Raw genomic sequence first — 27,672 nt, 5'->3', positions numbered from 1 at the left:
ACCCTGGGGCCTCCATATTTTAATTATATGTGTTCTTTGCACTGAATTTATCCCTGTTGAAACATCAGCTTAAATGAAACTCCACAATGGAAGAATTTGGCCCCATGTTTTTTCTCCTCCTCTGTTTTATTGTGTCTGATGCTGTTGCAAATGACTCCTTATTTTCTGTCTCTCCAACTTTTCCAAGCAAGCTCACTTGGTTCTCAGTGCTGTTTTCAAGTAGTGAAAAGAGACAAAGATAACTTTTCCTGTTAACCCTTATAACAGGAAGAAGATGTAAGCGATTGTTGGAACTTGCTCTTCCAGCACAGGTGACCCCCACGTCCAGCACAGCGCCAGAGCTCTGAATTTAGCCCAAGAAAGCTGGGTGCTTTGCTTGAGTTACCAAATGGAAACTGAGATTATCAGTAATGTTGCTGCCGTGTGTTCTCTCTGTGGGCGCTGGAGAAATCTGGTGGAGTTCACTGCAAGATGGGGCTGTTTCACGTGGGAACTGCTCCATCAAAGCCTGGCTGCTGTAGCTGCACTGAGGATTCTTTTGTGCCCCTCTGAGAAGGGCTTCTGAGAGGCTGGAGGTCAAACTATGTTGAGAGTTAGGACTAAAATGCATCTTGTCTCCTTCTCAAGCACGCATGACAGTGTAGTTGGTCTAAGGGTGCAGGAGGAGCCTCTGCCTATACGGGCACGTGGTGCCAAAGGGTGCGATTGTCCATCTGGAAACTGATGGACCAGGGTGGAGAGTCAGGGTGAGGCGGAGCGGTTGCTCCTCTCTTTGCAGCAACCCATGCAGCGAGGGCGAGCTGAGCTCCAGTGTGTCCAGCAGCAGCGGGAGCCGCTGGCCAGGAGCAGTCAGGAGGCAAATCCCCATGGCAGATGACTTCTAGGGCAAATGGAGAGGCAGAGATCAGGACACAAAGCTGCACCTGCTGTCCTAGCTGCGTCCTTGCTCTCTTCCATCCTCCAAGCCACCGGGGATGGAGCCCTGCAGAGCTCCCCACCGATGCCGCTGCTGGAGGACGTGATCCTGGAGAACATCAGCTGGGCTGCCGAGGAAGCCCAGGGCAACGAATCCTCAGAGCACGCCTTTTTCTCTCTGGATTATCAGCATGTTCAAGTCCCTTTTGAAATCACCCTCTGGATAATGCTTGCATCCTTGGCCAAAATAGGTGAGGCATCTTGAGAGGGTGAGGAAGGTTGGGGGTCTCTGGGGATGGAGCGGGCAAGGGTGGCGCTTACTTCACCTCCTCTCCTGTCTTGGAGCATGAGGTATTATGTCAAATCCTAAGGTTGCACCAACTATACTGCATGGAATTCAACTACCCAGTTGCATTTGTAGATGGGGATGCTGATTTGCCTTCTAGAAGTTCTCGCCTGGGCACAGTGTTGCTATTGACAGGAAAACTGTCAGGCTTTCCAGGAATTCTGAGTGCAGTGCACCTCAAGATGTGCATTAGGAAAAGATTTTTCACAGAAAGGGTCATTGGTCCCTGGCAGAGGCTGCCCAGGGAGGGGGTTGCGTCACCTTCCCTGGAGGGGTTTAAGGGACGGGTGGACGAGGTGCTGAGGGACATGGGTTAGTGATTGATGGGAATGGTTGGACTCGATGATCTGGTGGGTCTCTTCCAACCTGGTTATTCTATGATTCTATGATTCACTGCCATCAGCTTGCTGGCTGCACTGCATGCACGTTGCCTACTGACACCTTCATCTTCAAATAAAGCCTCCTTGGTCTTAAAGGGTGCTGCATCTGGCCAGCTGCAAGGAATAATTCAACCCACGTGCAGGGTGTTATACAGCCTGAAATAAAATCTTCCTGCGCCGAGGGGGTTGTCTGTGTAACAACTCCTAAGAAACAATATTTTATATAACTTGGAACGTTTTTTTTCTTTTTTCACCTGCAAAACTGGGCAGAGAAAAGCGGAAATTATATATATAAATATAGTTCCCCTGCAGGAGTTGTGGTCACTTCTGTTAAAGTACTGCTATTTGGGTTGGGTTTTTTTTTATAATGTTTTTCCCATTAGAAGGGAGAAGTCCCTGAGATTCATTTAGGTCAGAATTTCTTTCAGATGGAAATAGTCTTTTTTTCTCTACTCTTCATATTATACCATGAGTTCCCAACTCTATTGACATGAAAGAAGAATTAACAACAATCACAGATTGTTTTTCCTTATTATTCCTTTCCCGGTTTGGTTTGCTTCAGTTAATTTATCTCTTTTAATAACTCACCTTGAGGACTTGTGATGGTTTTTGACATTTCGCTCTAACACTGGGAGTTGCACAAGGCTGGTGTGATTGGACTTTTTTCAATATTGTCTTCAGGTTTAAATGTTAATGATTAAATAATAGTAGAAGTGGCACTATTTATAATTAATAAAAATGCTTTTTGTGATTTTTTTAATGTAATCAGTATTGTGTTTAAAATTAGTAACTGCTATTTATGTTTGTGCTGAAGATGATCTATGTTATATCCTAAATAATTACAAATACTTTTTAATTTATGCAAATTATTTAGTATTATCATTGTTATTACCTAAAAATATATCGTCAGCCTTTATGCTATAATGAAATGCAGTCTGAACCAACAGTAATTTTAGGAAGTTTGGTATTTTCAGTAATCTTTCAGAATTTCTAGCCAATTTCTAATTGAGTGACTTCTCCTTAATTGTGTGTGTTTATTACTGCTACTGCAAAGTGCAGCCTGCTGAAGGTGGGAGCGTGAGGAGGTTCCTCACCCACGCGAGGAGGTTGGTGCTCTTTAGCCAGCTTGGGCTGATGAGATAATACGTTTTTATCTATCCATCCCATTCCAGGATTTCATCTATATAACAAGCTGCCTTCTGTTGTTCCCGAGAGCTGTTTATTGATATTTGTAGGACTCATCATGGGGGGAATCATCTATGGCTTAAATGACAAGTCACCACCTGTTATGGACAGTGACATCTTTTTCCTCTACCTGCTGCCACCCATCGTCCTCGATGCGGGCTACTTCATGCCTAGCCGTCCCTTTTTTGAGAACATCGGCACTATCCTCCTCTATGCGGTCGTGGGGACAATATGGAATGTGTTTGGGATCGGCTTTTCCCTGTACGGGATCTGCCAGGTGAAAGCCTTTCGCCTTCAGGACGTCTCGTTGCTCCACAACCTCCTGTTTGGCAGCCTGATCGCCGCTGTGGATCCCGTGGCGGTGTTAGCCGTTTTTGAAGAGATACACGTCAATGAAAAGCTGCACATTTTGGTCTTTGGCGAGTCGCTCCTGAACGACGCGGTGACGGTGGTAAGGACCAGCCTTTACTTTGAGTATTTAATGTTCACAGGAAGGATGCTCTAGTGCTGAGAGGTGGGATAAGAGTTCTGCAGGGGGAAAGGCATCACCAGCTCCTTCTAATAGAGGATTTCTGGTCCGCTTCTCTGGTCTGAGGTCCTGTGAAGCTTTCAGGTGACAGACTCTTGACTGTGTATTTGAGTGCCACAGCACTTCCCTGTTGGGCACCTAACCTCCAGAGAAAGATGCTGGCCCTCTGCTGGCACAAACCCCAGCAGCATATCTTAATGTCATTGCTACCTATGGCCAAGTCTGGTGAACATCTTGTTAATGTTTTTTTTTTTTCTCTTTCATTTTTCACCCAGGTGCTCTACAAGCTATTTCGATCTTTCTGTGAGATGCCAGCCATCAAAAGTGTGGATGTTTTTGCTGGAGTTGGAAAGTTCTTTGTGGTCGGGCTAGGAGGAGTTTTAGTAGGTCTTAGTTTTGGGATGACGGCTGCCTTTACCACGCGATTCACCAAGGATATCCGTGTTATCGAACCCCTCTTTGTCTTCCTGTACAGCTACCTCTCCTACCTCACCGCTGAAATGTTTCACCTTTCGGGGATCGTGGCGTAAGTACGTCCCAGCATCTCCTCTGTCCAGGAAAGCTTTTGGGTTATATTTACTGATAAGCATCAGAAAAAAGTTGTAATATAAGTTTGCTTAGTTAGAAATCTTTGTGTGGCAGCAAAGAACAGGTATAAAAACCTGTGGAAGAGCTGAGAGGTGCAACCCCATTTCACACAGGACACAATTACACATCAGAGGTCAAGTCACAAGTCACAAGCAATCCAGGTGGCTACACAAGTCAATCTAGGTGGCTACAGCTGGGCAAGCTTCAGATGGCCGGTTGGTTTATGTAGATTATTGAGGAATGTTTAGTTGAACTCTGTGTATTTAATTTGGAAACCCTGAATGCTCAAGCAGGGACAAGTCTCGTGGGTTTGCCAGAGCCAGAAGTTTTCTTGGTGTATTTTGTCATTTTATTGGTGTGGCCCAATCAAAACCTACACCTGAAAAGCTGCAAGGAGTATTTGATGAACTGCTCAGAAAAGCCTGGTCTCAGTTTACAGCACGTCTGTTCCAGCACCTCCTGATCCACATGCCTGATGTACCAGCTGGCTCTGGGTGATGGACCCAAAGCCTTGCTGAGGCCTGTACTCTTTTCCATCTTAAAACCACTTTAGAATGTGGTTTACTCTGTGAAGCTTCTGTACATGGAGGTTACAGCAACACAGGGAAGACAAGGGCTGCCCGTGCCCTGCAGCTGTGCTCATATCCAACACCATCTCCTGTATTCCCATGCAACTTTTTGTATCAGCAAAGGAAAACTATTTGTTTCTGTAAATTCAGTCTTTCACAAGTTGAAATTTATAGGTAATACAGTTAATTCTTTTTTTACTGGGTAGGTTTTTTCAATACAGAGAATAATTTTGGGCCAGATCCTTCAGTCTGAAGAGAGGAACCTGAGCTTTGGGCTTGCCTTGTTGTCATTGCACTTGCAAAGCAGGTGCTGAAAATATATCTATAATAATCCTAATAGAAAGCTGGCCTTGGGAAGCAGAGACAGATGAAAATCACAGTGAATGGTTCAGTCTTTCTGGTTTCTGTGGGCTGATATCTGTTGCATTCGGTTCTCCTACCTAAAACAAATCAGCTGGTGCCGAGGATCGCAACCAACTATTTCATATTTCCCTAAAGACTATAAAGTGCACTTAAACTGCATTGATAGCTGCCATGTAAACAACTGCAAACCTGATAATAATGAGGATAAAAAGGGAATAAAAAAAAAGTCATGTAGCAGCAAGACACAGGAGTTTCTCAGAGATCTCTTATAGAACTGATGATACTGCTGTGGATATAAACCATTCCTATATCCTGCAGATTGTTTCCTCAAATGGTTAATAGGGGCAATATTCTAGCATTACTGAAAACAACTGCAGCTCTGGGAATAGGTAAGAGAAAGCCGACTTATAGGTGCGTAAGAGAGCGCGGTGAAATAAATATACTGCATAATCATCACAGAGCAGAAAACATTCTATCCTAATGGTGCCTCCTTCTATCAGTCACGATCTGCTGTACCCATTATGGAACCCATTTTCTTTTCTTTTGAATAATGCATTGTTTCTAAACCAAAACAATTGCCAAGGCAGATGATTCCTGCACTGCTGATCTTATAGTTGCCACATTATAAATGCCTCTTAGTATAAATCCTTGATTTCAAACAGTTCATTCTCTTGTGACCAGGCAAAACTGTCCAAGCAGCAGGTCTTGGTAGTTTGTTTCTTTGAAAAATAATTTGATTGCCAAAAAAAAATCAGTTCTAGATATTTTTGTTTAATTATTTTATTTTCCCTGCCCCTGTGGCTGCACACATCGCTGTGACTGAGCATGCAAAATTTATTCTCTGTCTGAGAATCTGGTGTGAGCGCATGTCCTGTTCCCAAACCCTGGCTCTGGAAGTCGCATCCTGTAAATACTTGTTGGATCTTAGTTCCTAGCTGGAACTATTTTTTCTGCTCTTTATTGAGGCAGGTACAGGAAAGGAAGAATATTTTTCATTTTGTTTTTTAGCTTGTGGTTCAATCCTTGTTGCTCTTTATGGCTTAGTGCTTGACGCAAAGCAGGTCAGTCTAAAAAGGATAACTCAAAAAAGACCATTTTCAGTGTTTTTTTAAGTACCAGTGCGTTTTATTGGGAGATGCAAGATGTGAACTCAAGCAACGTTACATGCAAAAGGGATTTTGAATCTTGGTCTCAGGCTGCTGGATAAAACAAGATCTCATTTCCCCATGGGTAATGTGAGTTTCCTGAGTCTGACTCACACCCTGTGTCATCGCTACAGGTCCTTTCCCTGGAGCCCAATTTTGATTTCAGACAAAACCATATGTTTCTTTCTTCTTCAAAAAGTATGGGTGCTTTTTTCTCCTTGTGAAAGGAGTTTTTAATGCAGTAAAACTCCATGTGGATGGCCTTACCAACCACCACTGCACATCACATCTCAGAAATGTAAAGCTGTTTTGAAATTGCTGGTACGGTTTTTAGAACAAGATGTTTCTGTCCAGGTTAAAATATAAATAAATGGGGCTTTAACTTTTTGAGTGCTCAATTATTTTGACCTTCTAAGATTGCTGGCCTGAAAATGTATTGATTTGAAAAGCTGATGAATTGGGCTAACCACATGTGCCCTGTAACTTGAAGAGCCAATTATCCGTGAAAAATTGCAAGGCAGGAGTTTTAATCATGCTGCACACTTCTGAAGTGACCTTGGATACGTGATACCTGCGCAGATCAGATGTTCTGAGTACAGCAGCAGCATTTCTTGGCTCATTGTGCAGCCTTATGAGTGCGCTTGAGCATTTTATTGTCGATTGTTGCATGGAGTCAATGGCCAAGCAGGGAGCTGTGCCCAGAGAATGTGCTGTACAAGCCTGGTCAGGCCTAGAAATGTAGCATGAGGTACATCACATGCTTGAGTTTCTCCAAGTTTAGGTTAACTCAGGTGAAGGAGGACAGCATTTGAGCTGCTCTTAAACTGCACCAGCCCTGAGTCCTACCAGAATGTGTTGTAGTGACCAGATTTCAACCAAACTCTCAAGAGTCCTATTTACGTGTTTGTCATGCTGAGAAACAACTCTCTTATTCCCTCTTTCATCTGGGCAAAATGTGTATTGTGGGCTCCGAAGCCTGTAACTTCAGCCTAGATGGTTAGATAAAGTTAAGGAACTAGAAACTGTGTGTTGTGATGGGAAGAGCTGGCTGTAGTTGGTTGTAGGTATCGCTGTGTGGCTGTGATAAATAACTCGCCACCTATTGCATTTATCTGTTAAAAAAGAGATTCAGACAGTCTGGTTAACCTATGTAGTATCTTATTGCCCTAGCGGTCCTCCTGATGTTATTGGACTGATGTAGGAAGTGAATCACTACCTGGTGGGATGTCTGCAAATACCTAAGGCTTGATGAAGCCTATTTATTTTTTATAGATGATGATGATGTGTTGATTCTGTGTGTATCAGTAGAAAATGAACTGCTTTGTTTTCATTTTCTCAGCATCATTGCTTGCGCCATGGGCATGAAACGTTACGTGGAGGCCAACATATCTCTGAAGTCTCACACGACAGTCAAATACTTCATGAAGATGTGGAGCAGTGTTAGTGAAACCCTCATCTTTATCTTTCTTGGGGTTTCAACTATTGGAGAAAATCATGAGTGGAACTGGCCATACATATGCTTCACTCTCATTTTCTGTCTCATTTGGAGAGCATTAGGTATGATGAATTTCCTGATTTATTTATTTATGGGAGTGAAAAATGTGATTCCATGAAATGAGAAACTGCTCCTGTCCCCTCTGCCCCCGTTTCCTGCTCCTTCTGTATGTGTGGTTATCGGATGTGAATGCAAGGACTGAAACAGGACACCGAGCTGATGCTTCCCTTCCTCCTCCATCACTGATGTTGGGCTCCAAAGCAAGTCTTGAGTCTCACTACAGTTTTCTGGTCTGTACAGTTGCCATTTACAGCATTGCTGCTAAGTAGAAGTTCTTGTGACTTCTGTTTTACTGGTACCTCTGCCTTAGACCCTCCTTTGATCACCATGATCTCCTGTTCCATTTCAGTGTCTCTTAATCCACTGGTATCTTCACAGAATGGGAGAGATTGTAAGTACATAGCTGGGATCGGAGAGCTGTGTAAAACAGTGGGGCCTCTGTCTGCATATGAATTGCAGAGATTTAGAGGATTTAATTCTTAGTAAGTTTGTATATGGCAGCAGCCTTCAATGGGAAACTGGAAGAACCTTCACACAGCTGTCCCTGGAGATGCTGCTCTGCTTTACACAGCTTGCTTCTGGGTAGGTGGGAATTAGGAGCTAGAATGGAGGTAAAAGGCAAAAATGTGAGGATGCTTCTGCCTCCTGTTCAGGAACTTCAGGTAAGGACTGAGGATGACAGAATTGCATAGATCAGGGAATGCAATCTCCATGGAGGGAGGCTCTACAGCCTCCCTTGGAAACCCACCACAGCGTTTGGTTGACCTCACAGTCACAAAGAGACCAAGACTTAGTGACTACAGGAGGAAAGAGGGTTGTGCATGAAAATACTTGCCTGATAGTTCTGGCTGAAGATGAGCATGAGATCAGCGACAACCTGAGTCCAGGTCCCAGAATAATCTGGGTTTCCCGTGCATTGTAGATGACCAGAAAAATAGATGCACTGTTTCACCATTGTCCTCAGTTGTATCATGGGCTGATTTGGTGTTCAGAGGGGCCGATTCTCCATTGCCTCTTATGTTGTGCAGTTAATTCTACTGGTTCTGTAAATATAGCAGAGCACGCATTTTGGCAAAGGATTTGAGAGCTCAAGAAATTCAACTGGATTTGTGTTTACAAAGCACCGAGTCAAACAGAGTGAGCCCAAATTTGATAGACACTTTAAGAAATTGCTTAAATAGGATGGGCCATGATTAGCGAGACATAGCAGAATGGGTTTTATTAGCTGCTAATTCATGCCAAGGTTTGTCTTAGTAGCTGTGCACCACAAATGCACTTGGAAACATGCTTATTAGTCCGTTGTGTGTATGTTCAAATGTTTTATTATGGTGAAGTGGTTTTCTGTTAAATTATTTGCTCGAATAAAAGAAGTTCTGAGCGAGTTAGACATTTTTAGTTCAAAAATTGCAAGATGTAAGGGACAGAGTAACATTACACACGCTCCCCCAAAATCCTCTGGCTGCTCTGATTGCAGCCTCAAATTACACAGCATGTTGTTAGAGAAGGGCTGAGTGCAGCAGCCAGGAAAAATTCCCTCCTTATATTCAAAATCCACTATGAGTTAAATAAGAACACACAACCCAGAGCTGAAAGGCATCTTGCATATATGCTGCTGCCTAGGGCATCCCTTTTTTTTTTTTTTTTTTTTTTTTTTTTTTTTTTTTTGCAGCACCTTGCTGGAGAGCTGTAGGTGTGCTGGGAGGATGCGAAGCAGGCAGGGAGCTGCGTGAAGCTGGGCTGGGAAATTCCTGCTGTGGAATTCCTGGCCGGCTCTGACCCATCCAGAAGCTCTGGATGTGCTTAAGGTGCTGATCCAGAATGAGAGGTGCCCGCAGAGCTTGCTTGCAGGAACTGGGGGCTCTTGAGCTGGCAGTGCTGGGCTTTGTGGGTAAGCTGCACGTCTAGTCCTTTATTGAAACCTCCCAGTGCTCTTAAATGAGAATCGGTTCTGCTGAAGCCTGGAATCTGGAATGACTTGGATGTAAGGGAGAGCACCTGAAAAGAAAAAGCATTAATTACACAACAGCACTGGTATCCCACAGTTAGCCCAGCACTGGGATATCCCTTCTGCTCTTTCTCAAGATCTCTCTCCAGAAGAAAATGCATTCGCTTCCAAAGGATTAGTTGTTTGTCACATCTTGGAGGAAACCGAGTTAGTTTAGGGAATACTAATAATGTTTTATGAGGAAGGGTTAAATTAAGAAAAAAGCCAGGATCAACTCAAGTAAATTTTATTCCTTTAAACCAGTGGCACTGCCTGAGCTTACAGTAGGAGGTGTGATTTGAGGTATACCTTTCTTTTTTATTTTTATGTATTTTGTGTTGCAAAGAACTTCAACACTGAAGCATTTCAGATCTGCTGGGGTGGGCACTGGTTCTCTGGAGGCTGAAGGTGTTGCAAGGTTCAGTTAATTCCCTATTTCTGAACATCCTCATCGCTTTTCTTTGCTTCAAATTTATCTGATGTGCTATCAAAGTTGGGATATTTTTAGTTGCATGTGTGCAGGAAGATGTCTGATCTGTACATTACAAGGGCACTATTTTTGGAGTTTTTTTTTTTTTTTTACACAAACACCCCTTAGAAAAGCAACAGGGATGTAGATCTAGTTAATTCCTAGCAAAAGCCAGTGGCAATCTCCCATCAGTTCTCAAAATGGCCATTAATCCGTGGGAAATAAAATGTTTATCATATCCATTGGTATTAAGATCACAGCTTCCTGATTTAAGGCCTGGCTTTTGTACCTTTTTGCATCTGTTTATGTATTTTCAAATGGCTATAAATTACAGCAATTGCTCTGTCACCTTACGTAGTCTTAAATTCATACACTATAAATCTTGGAGTGAAAGATTTGTGGAGAAACAACATTAACCCAGGCAGAATATAGCTAATTATCCAAGCTACTGCTTGGAAACTTTTGAAAACTGGAGGGTAACTCGTAGCTAAATTTTTTGCTGATGGTTTGTCTTGAGAGCATTTATAATCCAAGCAATTCAATAATTTATTGTCACCAAATAGAATAAGTTGATTAATATTTCAGTTCACTCCTTGCAATCTGGCTCTGTATCATTATACGAGTAAAGTTTTGGCTGGCATATGACCATAGAATTGCCCTAAACCCCCTAATTAGCTCCCATGAAAATAAATGTGCTAATACTTCTATGCTGCCAGTGGTTATTGTTTGCTCAGTGTTCCGTTGATGCTCACACAGAGTCACCAGGTCTGGTGTGTTCTGGGGATTCATGGCCATGGGAGTGAGATGATGGAAACTCTGGTTCCCAGCTGGACTGTGATAAGCACGAGGCTAAGTTAAAAACCAAGAGAATTTGCTGTGAGATGAGCTACCTACAATTTTACAGTCCTAGTGCTTACTGCATAGGGATCAGGCTAACTGACCTTCATGGTCCTTCCAATCTAAACAATTCTATGATTCTACAAGTGCCTAGAACTATGGTGTGTGTAATGACCCGCATCAGAAATGTTTTGGGGGCTGATTTTTCTCTGAATAAATCGGATGCAAACCTGTTGGACTGGGCTGGAAGAAAAGCCCTTCTCCAGTGGTTTATTTGGAAGAAACTACCTGTGGCCCTGGCCAGTTCTGTGTGGTTGGTGTTTCCTCGTTCAGCAATGTTTTACTGTAAAACATGTAGTAAAATTATGAATTTCATCTAATTGCTTGTGTTGTTTGATGTGCTCCCATTTTCTTTCCTGCTTTGCAGGGGTTCTTGTGCTGACTTTCTTTGTGAACAGATTCCATGTGAACACCATCACCAGCAAAGACCAGTTCATTATAGCGTATGGGGGGCTCCGAGGAGCCATTTGTTTCTCTTTGGTTTTCTTGCTTCCTGACTTCCACAGAAAGAAGCTCTTCATTGCAGCAACAACTGTTGTCATCCTCTTCACCGTGTTTGTCCAGGTAAAACCAATCTGGGTGTCACCAGCAGATGTAAAGTGTGAGCATGATTTTTTTCCAGACAAATAACCAGTACTAAACCGTTAGATGGTTACAAGGTTTTACAGTCATTAAACCTTTACTGAGTAATGACTTATATAAAAAAAAATAAATAAATTATCACTGGAAGAGGCAGAAGGTGTGAGAATGTGTCATGTGTTCATGAGGATGGCCAACAGTTGCTGACGTATGACACATGTCGTGCTGTTGCATTTTCCATGAGAAGTTGTCCCATCTTTGATCTGCTTCATCCACACTGGGGCAGCAGTGGTGAAAATGGTGAAGAATGATGCTGGCATAGGTTTTCTCTCTGAAGTGGTGCTTTTATGTGTTTCGTGAGAGAGCACGGCCAACACAAGTCGCCCTCTGCAACTACTTTGCTATTTGAGCAAGGTAAGAAGTTGTTGTTGTAGGCCTTGCCATGAAATGAAATGCTACCCAAGCTGTGGAGTAAGGAGGGCCAGTTTTCCTCATCCCAAACGAGGAAGATGGAAGATAGTGGAGATACTTCAAACCCCCTGAACATGGGCAGCAAGACTTCTTTTAAAAGAAGTCTTGGTTGTCTCGGTTTGGTAGTTGACAGATGGGACAATTTAAAAGGACTTAATTTTGCAGGAGTGACTTACTAATGCTTTCTGAGAGTGAGTTCCATGCTACTGGGGCATCCAACAGCTGAAGCAGCAGCAGTCGTTACTTGTTTATCAAAATATTTTGTTTGTCTGTTGGAGATGTTTTCATATTCATGCAGCAAGGCAGCTGCAGTTGCTTTATGATGACGCGGCAGGAAGGGGATTGCTTTAACTCTTCCAAAAATTTGGGTGTGTGACTTGTTATAAAAGCACTGAAAATCAGAAGCAAATAAAAAAGTCAGAACACATTTGATTTATTTGCCTCTAATTTTCCTTTTATAACTGATACCTAAGCCCTGTTGCTACCTGCTTCCTCTTTCTGCCCTGGTGATTCTTGAGTTGTTTCCTACCCAGTGGAAAAGCTTTTGCAAGTGAGTGCACCCCGTGTGCATCAGGGGTGGCTGTGGGGGAGTTAACCCCCGCTGACAGGGTGGGAGAAGGGAGGTGGACCCTCACAGCACTGGTTGCTCTGGCATTTTGGGTTTGTTTGGTTTATTGTTTAAAGCGTGAATGTAGTAACACACTTTTTTTTTTTTATTTGTTAAGGAATGTTTCTGCCATGGGTGTTTTTCCAAAGCCCAATCCTATAGAGAAGCTGTAGGAGCATCTGCAGCTTGAGCTGCTCCTGGGGAGCTTACGGGAGGTGCCACATCTGACCCAGGCTGGGGCAGGGGCACAACTAGGTGCTGGTGTTGCTCTGCTTGCTAATATGCTTTTATCTTTCCCGGATTCTTAGCTAGCACCCCTCTAGGTAGTGATGGAGAAGGGTTTCCCCCTCTGGGGCTCAGGCAGGGGCTGTGAGGAGCTGCTGAGCTCCAGGGGCCGGGCAGCAGCAGCAGCTCTCGGCATTGCTGTGACATCTAGTGGTGAGAACCTTCCTGCAGCCTCTGAGGGTGAAGATTTTGGATGCGTCCCCCTGCTCTGCTTTGCTCAGGAGCGAGTCTGGAAGGCCGAGGCTCCTTTCAGGGTTTCTCTCAAATCCACCGTTGAGTTCACGCTGTCACAGCTGAGGAAGGACAGGGTGGAAAAACTGGAGCTGTCTGGTCCCAAACTGAGCAAGGCTGATGTCTACCTGGCTGCTCTGTCCCAACAAGCTCAGCGGGGGTCTCCGTAGGGCTGTCGGGAGCAGGGTTGGGGGCGCAGAGCAGCCCCTGGGCCTTGGAAGATGGTGGGTCGTGGTGACGGCTGCCCCACGGCTGAGCAGCCCCCCACAAGACAAAATTGCTTTTTCTTCATCTCCCCGAACCACTCAGGTGTGGGGTTTGGGTGCTTGGGCAACGCAGAGGGTTGGAGTTTACTCTGTTTCTCCACATCCACCTGATCCACACCATGAGCCGGAGAAATGGCCAACAAGTGTGAGGTGCCAACGGGCTCGGAGGTGAAACCCGCAGGGCAGCTGGCTCGGGTGCAGGTTTCAAATCAAAAGGAGAGAGCAGGGGATGGGGATGGAGCCTCGTTGGGTGGAGACCGGCAAGTTTTATGATGAAAATGTGGGTCAGGAATTGAAAAGATCCGGTCATTAGGCACGTCCACTCATGCCGAGGTGTCAGTGTCTCGTACAAAAGTTGTTCTAAGGCAGAAGCTCTGTTCTGTCCTTCCCAAGACTGGGAAAAGGGCTTTTGTGTCGCCTCAAAGTTCAGCTGGTGATGACACCTCCGTGCTAAAGGGTGAGAGTTAAACAGGGTCCCTAAAGGATCTCTAAAGCCAGACTGGCTCAGGCTCCAGATACCTGCAGCATGGTGTGTGGGAGGCCTCCACGGAGTGGGAGGAGGGAGTAAACTGCTTAAAAGCTGAACCAGACAGCTACTGCTGTGGCTCAGCATGGGAAAAGACTGGTAAATGGAGTAGAAGCAGGAGTTCAGATGAACCTTCAGAAACCTGGGCTGGCAAACGAGCCCCGCAGGTTCTGAAGCCCATGGTGCTCCTGCCAGGGGATGGATGCAGAACTGGGGAGTGAATATCCTTAATGTCCCAGCATTCTCTGTGGCGTGTGCCACTTTGGGTAGAAGGGATGAGTGCAATATTGGCTGCAACTCCCGTGGATAGTGGACTTGCGTCGTGCAATAAGTTTTCTTTGTACTCACCATGTTGTCAGTACAGAAGTTGGGGGTTGTCTCTGGTAAGACTGGACAGAAACTGGGGTAGAGATGATTTGGACCCTTATAAGCAGGTGAGCGCCAAGCAGGAGCCTTTCCGGAGCACAAACCCACTTCATTTTCTTGGAAATCCTGACTGTGCTGTCTGAAAAGTCTCATGCTATGCAGACTAGTGACCAATGTGTGAGCAGTTGGGCTTGTCCGTACATGGGTCTGTCAGCACATTATACAACCCAGGAAACTCATCTGTTTTGGCCTTTCTAACTCAGTTGCATAAGACTCTTCCCACAACAAGCCTGGTTAATGATTTTGAGAAGGTTGACTGAGCAATTGTCAAGTCCTCAGTGCTTCCAGGCAGGCCTGGATATGCGCCACGTAGACCAGAAAGTCCTCCAAGTAGCTGTGGGCTTGTCTGGAATGTCACAAATGTCCTCTTTGTTCTGCCTTTCAGTGCGGTTTAAAAATGAAATGCCATGTTCTCCATCTGATGTTCACTCTCAGCCTACCGGCTTCTGACCTCTTTCATGAAATCGTTAGCAAATATAATAACTGTGAAGAGGTTTTTTTGTTTGTTTGTTCACTGCCTCTGCTGACTCGTTAGCTACTGGATCACTGGTGTGGCCTTTGATAGAGTTGTCAGCATTGGGTGATGGACTTCAGAGCGGCTCTCTCTGGTGGGTGGGGGAGCATCACGGGGCCTCTACGACGGTGTTGTGAAATGGCACAGAAATGACACTGGGATTCCCATAATGCTCCCAAGATCAGGAAGGGCCAAAGGAATTCAGGTGTTTCTAAATCTGGCCACAAAATGCCACTGTAAAATCATCCCAAACGCAGCTCATTAGCCAGTGAAGGCAAAAGACCAAATTGCATGGTCTCTGCTTAATTTTTGTAATATCTGTTATTTCTGAATTTGTGAGTTTTATGTTGTTTACTTTGAATAGCGATGCATTTTTTTATTGCTATTAGCTATTAAAATGACACATTAATTGTTTCTGCAATTAAAAATGTGTTCAGCTCTCCTCCGTGCCAGCATTTGTGACATTCAAAAGTCATAAACATCAACTACTCTATCATTTTTGCTGTAAACATGTCCTAGAACAGTCATTTCAAAATGAAGACAGACTAAGAAACGCAGCACAGCAGCATTTTAGAAGTTCTCTCACAAGGCTTAAAGCACATTAAAAGTCTTCCCTTGACCCTTTGCACCAGGTGGGTACTTTGATTAGTAAACTTAGCCACCAGCTAGCCATTAAAGATCATTAGAGTAACGAACTATGACACATAATACTCAGAAAGTTAGCAGACAAATGCTGGTGGAGGCTGCATGCTGTGAAGGCTCAAGGACTATCATCATTTCAGGCATTTGAACTTTGAATATTTCAAGCTCCTTCCCATCTGGAAGGCTACAAGAAATAGCAAACCAGGGGCTTGACCTTGGTGTTATTGGTTGACTTTTATGGTCTTTGAGATGCTAGATGTGGAGTGTGGAGCATTTTTCCTCTCTGCCTGCCCTCATCCTACTGACACTGAGAACATTTGATGTGAAGAAAGGCTGATGTTTGTGTTTGTGATTATGCTGCAGGGAATGACCATCCGTCCTCTCGTTGACTTGTTGGCTGTCAAGAGGAAAAGAGAAAGTGCTCCCACAGTGGGAGAGCAGATCCACATTCGGGTAAGCGATGCATCCACCAACCAATGCCTAGAGCTTTGTGGTCCTTCTGAAAAGTGATGCGCCTCCAGGGACTCCACGGATCTGCAGTCCTACCTGAACCCTCTGCAGATCTGAAGTCTCATGCAGCTTCCTAACCATGGGTTATTATTTGCATTGGAATAGCAGCCACCAACTCAGGCTGATGTTGCATAAGGTGGTGCACAAACTCGGCAGAAAAAGGTAATATTCACCCAAAAGTTTTTGTATTTGCACCTAACACCAGCTTTTAGCTTCTCTGAAAAAAGTGAAAGAAAGAAAATGAGACTTGGTTGCTTTCAGGGTTAGGGTCTTCCCTGTGTTGCCCAGTCACTTCACCACCATCAGTTTGGAGGGGTTTGGAAAAACAGAGGTAAAAAGGAAGGTAAAACGCTGTATTAAAGGAACCACTGAAGTCGTGTTAAAACATAGGTGGAATTTAGCTCGCCTTGTTCTCACCATCCAAACAGCCTTTCTAGTTACAGAGGACTTCTCCAGAGAGGGCATCAACTCCATGAGAAGGTGAGGTGCTCTGCACACCTGGCTGAGGCTTTGTGTTGCTGGAGGGAAGCTTGGCTGGATCCCACCACAATGCTCTTGGTGCACTGAGGAGCAAAACAGAGAGACTTTGCATCAGATCTCCTTCAGTCTGAGACTTACAGCCCAGTAGGGAGCTGCCAACTGGGATTTTTAATGCATGATATCCTGCACCCAGTGTAAAATAGTATTTCTGAATCTAATGGTTTATTCCCAGCTGCATTTCTGTAGGTATGGCCCCTTTAGGAACATTTTTTGTCGTTTTTATGATAGCTAGAAATAAAGACATTAGGTCTGAGGACATTTCTAGAACCTGTCTGGCATCCTCACAATTAGGTGGTGTTACAGGGCTTTGTCTGCGATTAACAGAATGGCTCAATGAGCTACGGAGGCTTTTCCTATCATGAACAGAGAATATGTTCTTCTTTTGTTGGTGTGTGAATAGTAAATCATCTCTGGAAATGTGTTTATTAGGAAATGTGAGCTGAAAACGGCTGCGTAGCAATTGACTTAAGTAGAGAAGGTAACAATCATAGAATCCCTAGGCTGGAAAAGACCTTTGAGATCATCAAGTCCAGCCATACCTGTCCACTACAAAAGCAGATCCATGAGCACCTCATCTGCCCATGGTTTAAACACTTCCAGGGATGGGGAATCAACTGAGTGACCCACACAGAAACTTTTCCTTCTCTGATCCCACAAAAAATAGGTTTGTTTTGAAATTAGAGCCCGAGGAAACTCCAGGGACAGGGGTAAGGAGCGTAGAGCAGCATTGACTGTGGTAGAGCAGAGACCTCTCCTGGTTCAGAGATGCCAGTAGGAGGGAAAAGGATTTGGGAAATGATAGAGATTTAGCTTCTAGGTGGAAAAATCAACTTGCCCAGGATTTTTAATATGATATTAAACAATAATAATGGTTTTGTATAAGGCACAATACAGCCAATGATTTAATTTAATGGAAAGTGTCTGTGGGAAGGCAGTGTTTATTATTCAAGTCAAAGCATCATTTGTACACTATCTACATCTATATCCTGAAGATACTGATCTCCTGAGACAAATTGTCCTCAAAAGCCTCAATATGAGCATTTCCTGCTTATTAAGGCCCGATCTGCAGGGCATGCAAGCCATCAGCCATCCTGGACATATCGTAAAGAGCAGATCCACGTCCCTCAGGGATTATTCTTTGCTTGCACAGACCTGAAAGCATGCAGCCAAACCACTTATTGTACTGCAGAGCCAAGGGATACGCATGGGTGACTGGATGGGGAATTAGCCCCCCAGCCCCTCCTCTTGCTTACCGGTGCTGTGTACTGAGCTGAAAGCATCCCCTGATTTGTCTGCTGGCTTTTGATGTTTGCTGAGTGAGTTCATCGCATATGCAATACATGCAACCGGAGTACAGTGAAATCCTCTCTTCTGTTTAGTTCTTGGATCATTTGCTGGCTGGCATTGAAGATATATCTGGACACTGGGGACAGTATTACTGGAAAGACAAGTAAGGATTTGCCAAAATACAACCGTCTACATGTGTAGAAAAAAAAGAGGCTGGTTTCTATTCCCTAAGTTTCCACTGTAGGCAGCTGAGCCTTGTTCATCCTCGAGGCACAGGCAGGTGACAGAGGGGCAGCTTTTCCTTGTCCAGGCCAAGCCCAGGTTCTCGAAGCACTTTCCTGCTTGCAGATCACATTGTACTTCACCCTAAAGCCCCTCTTTTCTCCTCTCCTGTTGTGTTTATCCCCTCTTGGCCAAAGGAATCTGCTGGAAATGAGAGGGCCATGCATCTTGTGTGTCTTCAGCCTGTTGCTGCCTGCAGTGGTGCTGCCCTTGCTCTCCTGCCTCTGCACCCGCGCGGGAGCTGGGGACCCCAACCCAGGGTCTGCATAATTAACATTAAACATACAAGCTTGCAGCACTTGGAGGATCAACTGCTTGTTGTGGACTGGTGAACAATAGGGGATCTGTATGGATTTTTGTAGCAAAGTGCTTAATTTTCATTAAGTTCTGGTAGATTGTATACAAATACACTGATAGGAGTCTGCTAGGTTTAACTCCTGGCTGTGCAGGCGCAGATGCAGCTGACCATCACTGAGAAACGCAGCTGGCAGGGATTTTCTTAGGAATGCCAGTGCTTGGAAGTTCCACTAGAGGGTATGGGAATCGTTGCTGCTGTGGAGGTCCCTGGCTCCTCCTGAGCAGCTCTGTGTACAGCTAACAGTGCCAAACTTGAGCATCAGTATCTGATAGATCTTTCTCAAATGTTGTTCTCCTTTTGAGCAGAAAGTAAAAGGAAATGGTTCAAAAGGGAACCTGCAAGCATTTAAATCTGCTGCATTCTTTGGGGTTACTGCATGTTCTTGTAGCACTTATAGTAGAATTCACGATAAGTCTGGCACTTTGGGGAGCTTTTATTGTATTTGGCAAGTTTTAATATCATAGCTTATGTAGTGTAAGGCAAAAATAATTAGGGACTGACCTTTTGGACCATAGTTTTCTGGAAAGAAGGTAACAGAATATAATGGGGCAGTTGTGGCCTATGAGCCTTCTGGCTTGCTGGGAAGTCATGGGAGGAGGCTAAGCCTGTCTTATTTTGTTTTCAAACAGATTAGAATATTTCAACAGCAAATACCTGCAGAAGATCCTGCTTCGAGAATACAACCAGCCAAAATCAAGTATCGTGCTTCTGTACGAGAAGCTGGAGCGCAAGCACGCCATCGAGCTAGCAGAAGCGGGGCAGCTGGGTCATGCTCCATCTCACCCATCCGTGCTGTAAGTGCTTTTCCGCAGTCATTCCCTTTCCATCACTCCTCCAACCCTCCCGCTTGAGGAAACTGGTAGGAAAAGCTTTTGCAAGCTTCTTTGCCTACTCTCCTCTTCCCTGCTGAGCTGTCCCATGGGAAGGAGCAACGTAGCTCAGACAAAGACAGAGTAAATGCTATTTAATGATTAGTAGGTGGGTATTAAGAATGATTGGGTGGATGAGCGATCTGCTGGCATTGATGAACACTCTGTCTGGTCTTGTTCTTGGAGGCACAGCTGTATCTCTCGTAGTTGCACAGAAGCGGTGCTCTGAGGAAGAGGCACTTGCACCATTTTTGATGGCTTTGCCCCATTGCATGTACTGAAGGGAACCAACAGCAAGAATGAACATCAGCTGAGGCAGCAGGGTCAAAAATTTGCATGTCAGAAGGGCCATCTCGCCTTTCACAGAGGTTTCTGCTCTGCCACAGCTCCATTATCTGCTTAACCATGGAGCACATGGATGGCACAGCTCTGATGCAGATACCAAATCCCCTGCTGCAGTCATTCCCTCTTGGTCACACTTGTTGGGGAGCTCCGAAAGGGCTGCTGTGAGCTCTGGGCTTTGTGGGTGCAATGGTTGTGCCGCTGTGCATCTTCTGAAATAAAGTGTTCTGGTTTTCTTTGCAGCAACAACGACAGGTCTGTCATAATAGACAAAAAATTGGAGGATACTCTGAATCTGGATGCCCTGGAAAATATACAGGAAATATTGGCAAGGAACCTGTACCGAATAAGGAGAACGGTATAGCTCTTCCCTCAATCTGTATTTTAGATGTCCAATAACAAAAGTTATCTCAGTTTTCCTAACAGCCTGAGCAGATGTTATGAATATTTACATAATTACTAATGCTGTCTCTTTGTGAACAGAGAATAGTTGGCTGTGTGAAGCCAGATCCAGTTTCCAAGTCAGTGGCACGTTTCTGTTTGCAGCATGACAGCTTTTGAAAGGTTCACCCAGTCAGCCTATAATTTTATGAAGTATTTTAGGCATCAGTACCCAGAACCAGAAAGGAGAAAGGAGGAGCACATGGATCTTCAGGCATCAGGTTAGCAGATCAGCAGTTGCAACAGCTCCGTGTTACCTCCAGGGCAGAGCAGGGATGGGGTTATCCTCACATTGCATTTTTTCCCATAGAAGACAGCACAGTCAGTGAGCTGCGAGTGAAAATTCATCTGCAGAGGGTTTAAAACCACTCAGCAGCTTTGCCATGGAACTGGTGCAACGGGTAAATAGCATGGAAAACAGTTGCTGTTTACAGAATAACTCATAAATAATCTGTCTGAGGTTTCACACAACACCTAGGACTGTGCAGTGTAATTGCTGTTCACATGGTGATACACGGAGCTTTATCCTTAAAATCCACCTAAGCCTTTGTTTTATGGATTACACATGAAATACCGAGTCCTTGGGGATGCTGCTGGTGTGGGCAGCTCAGCACTGAGGGATCAACCACCCCCTCCTGTCCTCTTGCTGAGCCAAGACAAGCAATGAGATAAGGCTGGGTGGGAGCCTATAGAAATGGAGCATGGAAGGAAGATGAAGGCAGAGCCTCTGTTTGCACTTAGTGCTGCCTGAATCCAGCCTCACCCCTTGTAGCAACAGAGTTATCCCAGCTCCCACTGATGTGAGAGAATTAACTCGGTTGGCTTAGGGCTTCTGAAGCAAGATTTATGGTTCCTGTTGATTGCATGATTTATATGTAAAGCTGGGGCTGATATAAAATATTGGAGTGACGGGCAGATTCTCTGAGGCTGAAGACACCTCAGACACAATAGTTGTGCTAGGTTTGTGTGCCACCTGGACTGGTAGAGACTAGTCTCAGTCTTGACATTCAGTGATTGCTTGGGTGATTTTGCATAAAGCAGCAGAGTTTGGAGTCCTGTCTTCCTTCTTTGGTTCTTCCCCTCCGTTGCTGTCTTGGGTGGATCAGTTTATCCCCTTAACTAGGGAGGGGAATGAAGGACCCTGGAAGATGCAGGCGCTGGTGAAGGGATGCTGCTGTGGACAGAGGGATGGTCCCACCTCCAACAGCAATGTCTCTCATGCAATGCGCAGGGGCCGGCGTACAACAGACACACCCTTCCTGGAGAGACGGAGCCCATGGGACATGCCAAGGAGATCCTGATCCTCCGGCACAAGGGCCTGTGGGTGGAAGTGAGCCGAGGTGATGGGGTCATCTCCAGGAAGGAGGTAAGAGGGAGAGGGGGAGGCTTGGACATGTAGAGACCATGCATGGGCTGCTTTCCCCATGGAGGTGTAACAAGCACTAGGGATGTGTATAAAGACTTTATTGCTGGTGGTATTTCCTTGTAAAGACAAATCCTGTTGCCTTAAATAAATAAATAAAAAGTGTTTCTCAATCCTAAATTGCATTCCAGTGTGTAGGAAATACCAAGGGGGAGAAAAAAACCCAACTCAATCCAACTCCTGACAAACAAATGAGCCATCTTGTGTGCAGTGTCATTTGGTGTTTTGTGAGCACAGGCTTCCATCCATGCTAGGGAAGTTATTTACTGAGCAAATGTTATTAATTGGGCTTAGTCTGTAGATTCAGAAGTCTGTTTTTCCCATGTTTTCTTTTCGGGGAGATGTCATCGAAGGCAGGAATTTGGTTCACCCATTGTCAGTGGTCCAGATGGACTGTAAATATTTGAGACTGTTCGGTGTTTCTTTCCCTCCCAACTCTTTTGAAAAGACAGAAGCATATTTGTGAGCGTTCTCAGTTTTTGTGGAGGTGAGGTTTTTTTAAAGTAGCTATGGCTCTGGGCAGATGTGAAGAAAGCAAAATAGAGGGAAGCATTGCATACTGGGTTCCTAGGAGAGCTGCTTTGAGTCCAAATTTGTTGCTAGCACAGCTCCACTTTGGTTCAGGTTCTGAGTTAGAGGAGGAACAAGGTAAATACAATGTCTGTGGCTGGTGGACACGTTTGCTGGCTTCTTTGGAAGTCAGTGGGAGAAGCTGGGCCAACATTTCCCTGTGGAAAGATGAACTGGTCCAAGGATGGTGCTCAAGGAGTGGGCTTGGTCTTTTCAGTTCCTCCTTTCCTCTGTAGCTCTTGCTCTAGAGGAAAAGCAATTACACCACTCCACCTGGATTTTGCTCCCCAACCTCAGGTCTGCAGCAGTAATTACTGAACCATCCCTGAATTTCACTTACTTTTCCTAATCTTGGATCTCGATGGCTTGAGCTAGAGCAAGCAAAAAAGTTTGTCCGAGTGTAAACTGTGGTCTCTAACCTGGGCAGCAAGGCTCCATCATGAAGGAGAACAGATCGACCTTTTAAAAAGAAATAATTTATCTTTCTTTATTTAGATAGTAATATTCCACAACAGCATGAGAACTCGGGACTGCCGCAGGCTTTCTTCCACTCTGATTTCTTTGTTCAAATGCCAGTCATTGAAGAGCCCACCGAGAACAGCAGTAACGCACCAAATGCCGCTGTTCTCAGCCCTTCATTCACAGAAAGGTGTTCCGGCTCTAGCAAACAACTTAAAAGATTTAATTTGATCATTTACATGCTGATTGGTACTTACAATTCAAAACAGATAGGCAAGAACATGGCATGTTCCTGTAGAACATTTGGTATAATTAAACTTCAAAAGAACAACATCAAACTGGGGCTGATTTTGAGCACACGTTACATGCTTTAAGGACTTTTGATTGTTAACTCTTGCGCTGCTGCTTTCCCCCTGAGTGCTGCTCCCACTAGGTACTGGGGTACTTTTGGTGGGAAAGTCAGTCCCTTTGGGAATAGCGTTTCTCCTGTGCCTTGGAATGCTTACAGCTGCCCTTTGAGAGAACAGGATATTTTGTGGGAATTGCAAATGCAGTAGAACTCAGTCTGTGCTGACTCATGGATGGTGGCTAATACCTTCTGGGGTTGGCAAACGCTCCTATGGATTATGCAAAATGCTAGTTCGAGGCTTAATACTGCTGTATATGCTCAATACTGCTGTGCACACTCTTGTAGGAGTCATTTGTTGGTGCTAATTACACCTCTTTACAGCAGCCGCCTTTGCTTTGTGCCAAAGTCAAGCAGATGTAAATACCAAAAGCTGATTCCAGTGATATCTGTAAGGGTGACTCTAAGCTGTAGAAGCAACCTTCTGAACCCAAAAGGAGAAATCAGGCATGATTTGTGTGATCAGCAGCCTATCTGCTAATGTTTTAGAATAGCTGCCACATTTTACTGCAAAGAGAAATAAGGTGATAGCTAAAAGTGGTGGGATAATGTTCTACAAGAGCCCTGGGATGTTAAGACAAGGTGAGAGGGTGGGTGAATGCTGTTACTTCATGCTGTAGGAGGACAGATTGCAGACTTTATCAGCGGAAAGGAGGAACACTGTGCTAAAAAAGTAGATTTTAGCCCATTAAAAGCAGCTCAACACTTTAAATTTTGAGGGGAAAAATTAAGCCGCATAGATCTTGTTTCATGCCAAGTTGACAAGCAAATAGCATTTTCTTGTTTAAAAAGAGATGAGTGAAAAATACAGCTAGTATCTGAGGTTTTTTTCTAGTTGTCTGACACTACATCTTTTGTAGTCCCAAGGGGAAGGGCTTGGCCTTCCAGGTTTTGAGTCAGCAAGAAAAAACTAAATGCTCTCATGCCACGCGTTTTCGTCTATTCTACGTTTCACCACGAGATGGAAGCATTACAACTGTGTTTGCAAACCCAACTGGAAAACAAGGAACCCTGAAACAAACTTCAAGCAAAGCCACTGAAAATTCACCAGTGAAAAGACTCTGTGTGTATTATTGCTGGTCCATTTGACAAAAGCTTTGGTGATGCAATCAGTTAGGTGTTATAAGCTGAGTGGATAATGAGAAAATCCCTTTAGTTCAGTAGAAACCCTGCTTTTTCTGCTCATTGGCTGTCTCCGTATCTATTTTTTCTCTTTTAGTGAAGCCGGTTGGTCCTTTGCTGTTAAAATATGAAGCTGTTATAGCTCAGTTAGATTCATCTTGTAACTTATTATGTGCTGGTTGGTCTTTCCCCCTCTGTATCCTTACCAAAAGGTAAGGAAGGTATGGAAGAGCATCCTCTTACAGGTCTGTGGCTCCACCAGACTGGGAGGAGCTAGGAGAGAAGTTCATCTCAGCTGGTGGACAATCCATCTCCTTCCACAATCAGTGTGGAGAAACCAGTGCCCTTGTCAGGCCAGGCTCTGGTTCGTGGTTGATACTTGGCTTCAGCTGGGATGAACCAAACCTGGGTGGCTTTGGCAGCCTTTGGGTCTCCTGCAGTCTGGGTGTCTGCCTCTGCTTTTGCAGTTGTGCTGCATTAGAAGCCTCTGCCAAGGAGGGGCTGCAGAGTGAATTGGGAAGGCAGAGAAAAGAAGTAAGAAAATAACAATCCTCATCCCTCCTGAGCCAACGGCGCAGGTTAAATGATTTACGCCAGGCAGAAAAAAACCTTGGCAGGACTGTGAGGTGACTTCAGATCTGAATCATAGTCCAGAGGATTAACTCCAAGACTATCTATTTCCAGCAAAAAGTTTGCCTTCCTCTGCCCGAGGACAAAATTCCTTCTGAAAGCTGCTGCTTCCTGGAGCTGCGCATCGCGCTGGCTCTGAACGCTGCCTGGGCTGGGGGCTTGCCTTATTGTAGGCAAGGATCCAACCCAGAGTACGCTGGCCGGCTGGTTTTGGAGACCCAGGATAGCTTTTATTTACCACCGAGGACCCAGAAAATCCTTGCACCTGTAGCCAGGCAACTTCGTCCTCTTTTCTTCTGCCAAAACACAAGTACGCTCCCGAGAAGGAGCTTATTTGGAGCTGCCTGTAAGCCATGTGTGTAAATGACATAGTGCCTTCGGTAATTATGTGGGAGCCCTTTCATGGAGCATGCTCTGAGAATCGTTAAATGCCCTGGGAATGCTTTCCAGGGACTCCAACGCTGCTGCTGGAGCCGCGAAGGCTTTGTTATTAAAATAGTCAATAAAAGTGCGAACAAGGGATGGAGGGCATCGGTCCTCGTTAGGGGAGGGAGGAAAAAGGAACCGAAACAAAACAGCAAACCAGGCTGGGAGGTGTCCAGAGTTATTTTGGCAGTCTGGGTTTCTGGACCGAGGTGCCAATTCGCAGCTGCGCGAGAGACTTATTCCCAGTTTGCAGAAGCACCAAACAATTCAGGCAGCATTGTGCTACCTGATTTATATTTTTTTCTTTTTCCTGAAGGGTGGAGATTAGCGCTGGAGTGAAAGGACAGGGAGCTCATTAGTGCGAGCTCGTTACCTGCCTCCTTGGCCTGCAGCCAAGGTGGAGAACAGCCAAGGTGAGAAACGTCCATGTCCCAGGGACGAGCTTCGCCTCCTGCACTCGCCTGCTCCGTCCTCCCCGCTCCAGGGCTGCTCCTTCCCGTCCCATCACTGAATCACGCCGTGAGAGCTCAGACCTCTCCACTAACAGGAAACAAATGGGCACCTGTAAATATTTCCTGCCATCTATTCGACCCAGTTTTAGCAATAGTTCTTTTTTGTTTTTCTTGGCCAAAGTAAAGCAAGTGGGAACGGAGTCCTTGGGGACGGCGAATGGCTTATTACTGAAGCAGAAGCGTCGTTAACAGACTTGCTACCCATCTTTATAAATGCATCAAAGTACTTTTTTTCCTTAATCACAGAGGGATGACTCCTACTCGATGCCGGGAGACTCCAGCCCACATCCCAGGCCGTGCCGCTCCCTCTCGGGTAAGCTGGGGAGTTGGTGGGTGCTGTGGTGATTCCTTCCTCTGCTTCTCACCCTGCCCTGACCCCATGAGGCAGCCCAGCGGGTGACAGCGAGGATGAACTGAGGTCCATGGCACGTCCATTGCAGGGCTGGGATTTGGGAGACAGCCAAGGCAAAGCCTGCTGCCCTCCATCCTGTGGGCAACAACAGGAAGACCTGAACTGTATGTTGTAGCCTGGTGGCTGCAGGCAGGGTGGCAGGGACATCGCCCCAGCCTGGGGGACCACGTGGGGCTCCTGAGATAAGCATCATGAGTAAGCACCTAAAAAACGTTGGACCAGATGATATTTGAGGTCCTTTTGATCCTGGCATTCTATGATTCTATGGACAACGAGTGCCAAGAGCCTTCCTAGCCCCCGTGCCCCATCTCAAGCCCCACCTGAGACAAGGTGCAGCTTGTGCTGAGATGCACTGGGGCAGTGAAGGTCTCCAGGCAGCTACTGGGGGGCAGGTGGTGGCACTGGGAACTGTAGAAAGTGAGAAGGGTGTCCCAGGTGTCAAAAGAATTGATCCAGATACATCTCATATTTTAGAGTACCAAATAGGGTTTAAATTATCTTTTTTGCTGTTTCTTCAATTTGAAGCACTGATCTTTGTTTTATAATTAAAAAGTGCTCTTTGCAACAAGATAGCTCATCTCCAATGAGAAAAAGGCTACCACCTCAGTAGCTCTCAATGTTTCTTCACTCCTGTTGACCCTCAGAGCTGAACATTTCTTGTACTACTTGATGTTCCTCTCTTCCCGCAGTGGGGAATGCAGAAAAGATTCAGGGAGTGAAACAGAACCGGTCACAGTCTGTGTGTGTCATCCCACCACCACAGCCCAGCGACGGGGCCTGGAGTGAGAAGAAAGAAACGGAGAAAGAGCTGACTCTGGAGATGTAAAAGCAAAAGCGATGCTGCCGGCTTCCTGTGATGGGTCTGACTCTGGTTCGTGGATGGCTGCTATGCATGTAGATAATGTAAATAAGATGACTTGAAATGGACAGCATGGACAGGGCACTGTGGGCATCAAAACAGGCGCTCTCGTTGCACAATGCTGGGTTTTTAAAGGGAACTGGGGGAAAAGATGCACAGCGGAGCACAAGCGGTGCAAGGTAATGCTTGAGGGAGGAGCTCAGGAAAAAATCAGTGTGTTCAGCCTGGGAAAACTGCTGAAACTGCCTGTAACTGCAAGAAAGGATGTTTTAATAAGGTGAGATATTGGATCTTCTCATTAGTCGGCAGGGATAGGCTAAACAGGAGGGAGCATTTAGATTGTGTTTAGGGAGAACTTTATAATCTCAAGGAGAGTTTTTATCAGGTGACAGAGTGTGACAGGAGAAACAGTGAAAGATCTCTTCTGCTCCTCAGCAGCTGAGGAATCCTGACTGAATATTAATCACATCAAGTCCAAAGTTAAGCCATAGAGTTAAACAAGGCATTGTGTCCTACTGCAGGGACTGTCCCACACCTAGGCAGAGTTCTTTCAATGAAACCTTATCACAGCTGAGTTAAAAGGGGAAAATGTGTTCCTACTCTTTATTTTTAAATTTATTTAAGAAATGGTTCACCTTAAACAAGAAAATAGGGTGCTCCAAATCCAGTGGTGATACCAGGGGAAAAGCATGCTGGTCTTTAAAGAGATGGGCAAGCCTGGTGCTGTGGCTGCTTTGCAGTGAGCCTGCAAA

General features: G+C 45.1%; 1 protein-coding gene across 1 annotated transcript; it reads left to right on the top strand.

Annotated features, from left to right (window-relative positions):
* Positions 1–831: 831 nt before the first annotated feature.
* Positions 832–27,672, top strand: LOC138726001 (sodium/hydrogen exchanger 2-like). The gene is made up of 12 exons (XM_069867351.1): positions 832–1,166; positions 2,814–3,277; positions 3,631–3,881; positions 7,360–7,577; positions 11,293–11,489; positions 15,836–15,925; positions 17,902–17,972; positions 19,079–19,243; positions 19,904–20,018; positions 21,333–21,467; positions 25,896–25,962; positions 26,751–27,672. The coding sequence occupies exons 1-12, from the start codon at positions 890–892 to the stop codon at positions 26,885–26,887; spliced, it is 2,187 nt and encodes a 728-aa protein (XP_069723452.1). The 5' UTR covers positions 832–889; the 3' UTR covers positions 26,888–27,672.

This window comes from Phaenicophaeus curvirostris, chromosome 13 (assembly GCF_032191515.1).
Source record: "Phaenicophaeus curvirostris isolate KB17595 chromosome 13, BPBGC_Pcur_1.0, whole genome shotgun sequence".
NCBI classification, from domain to species: Eukaryota; Metazoa; Chordata; class Aves; order Cuculiformes; family Cuculidae; genus Phaenicophaeus; species Phaenicophaeus curvirostris.
This window is presented reverse-complemented; position numbering and strand designations above follow the sequence as displayed.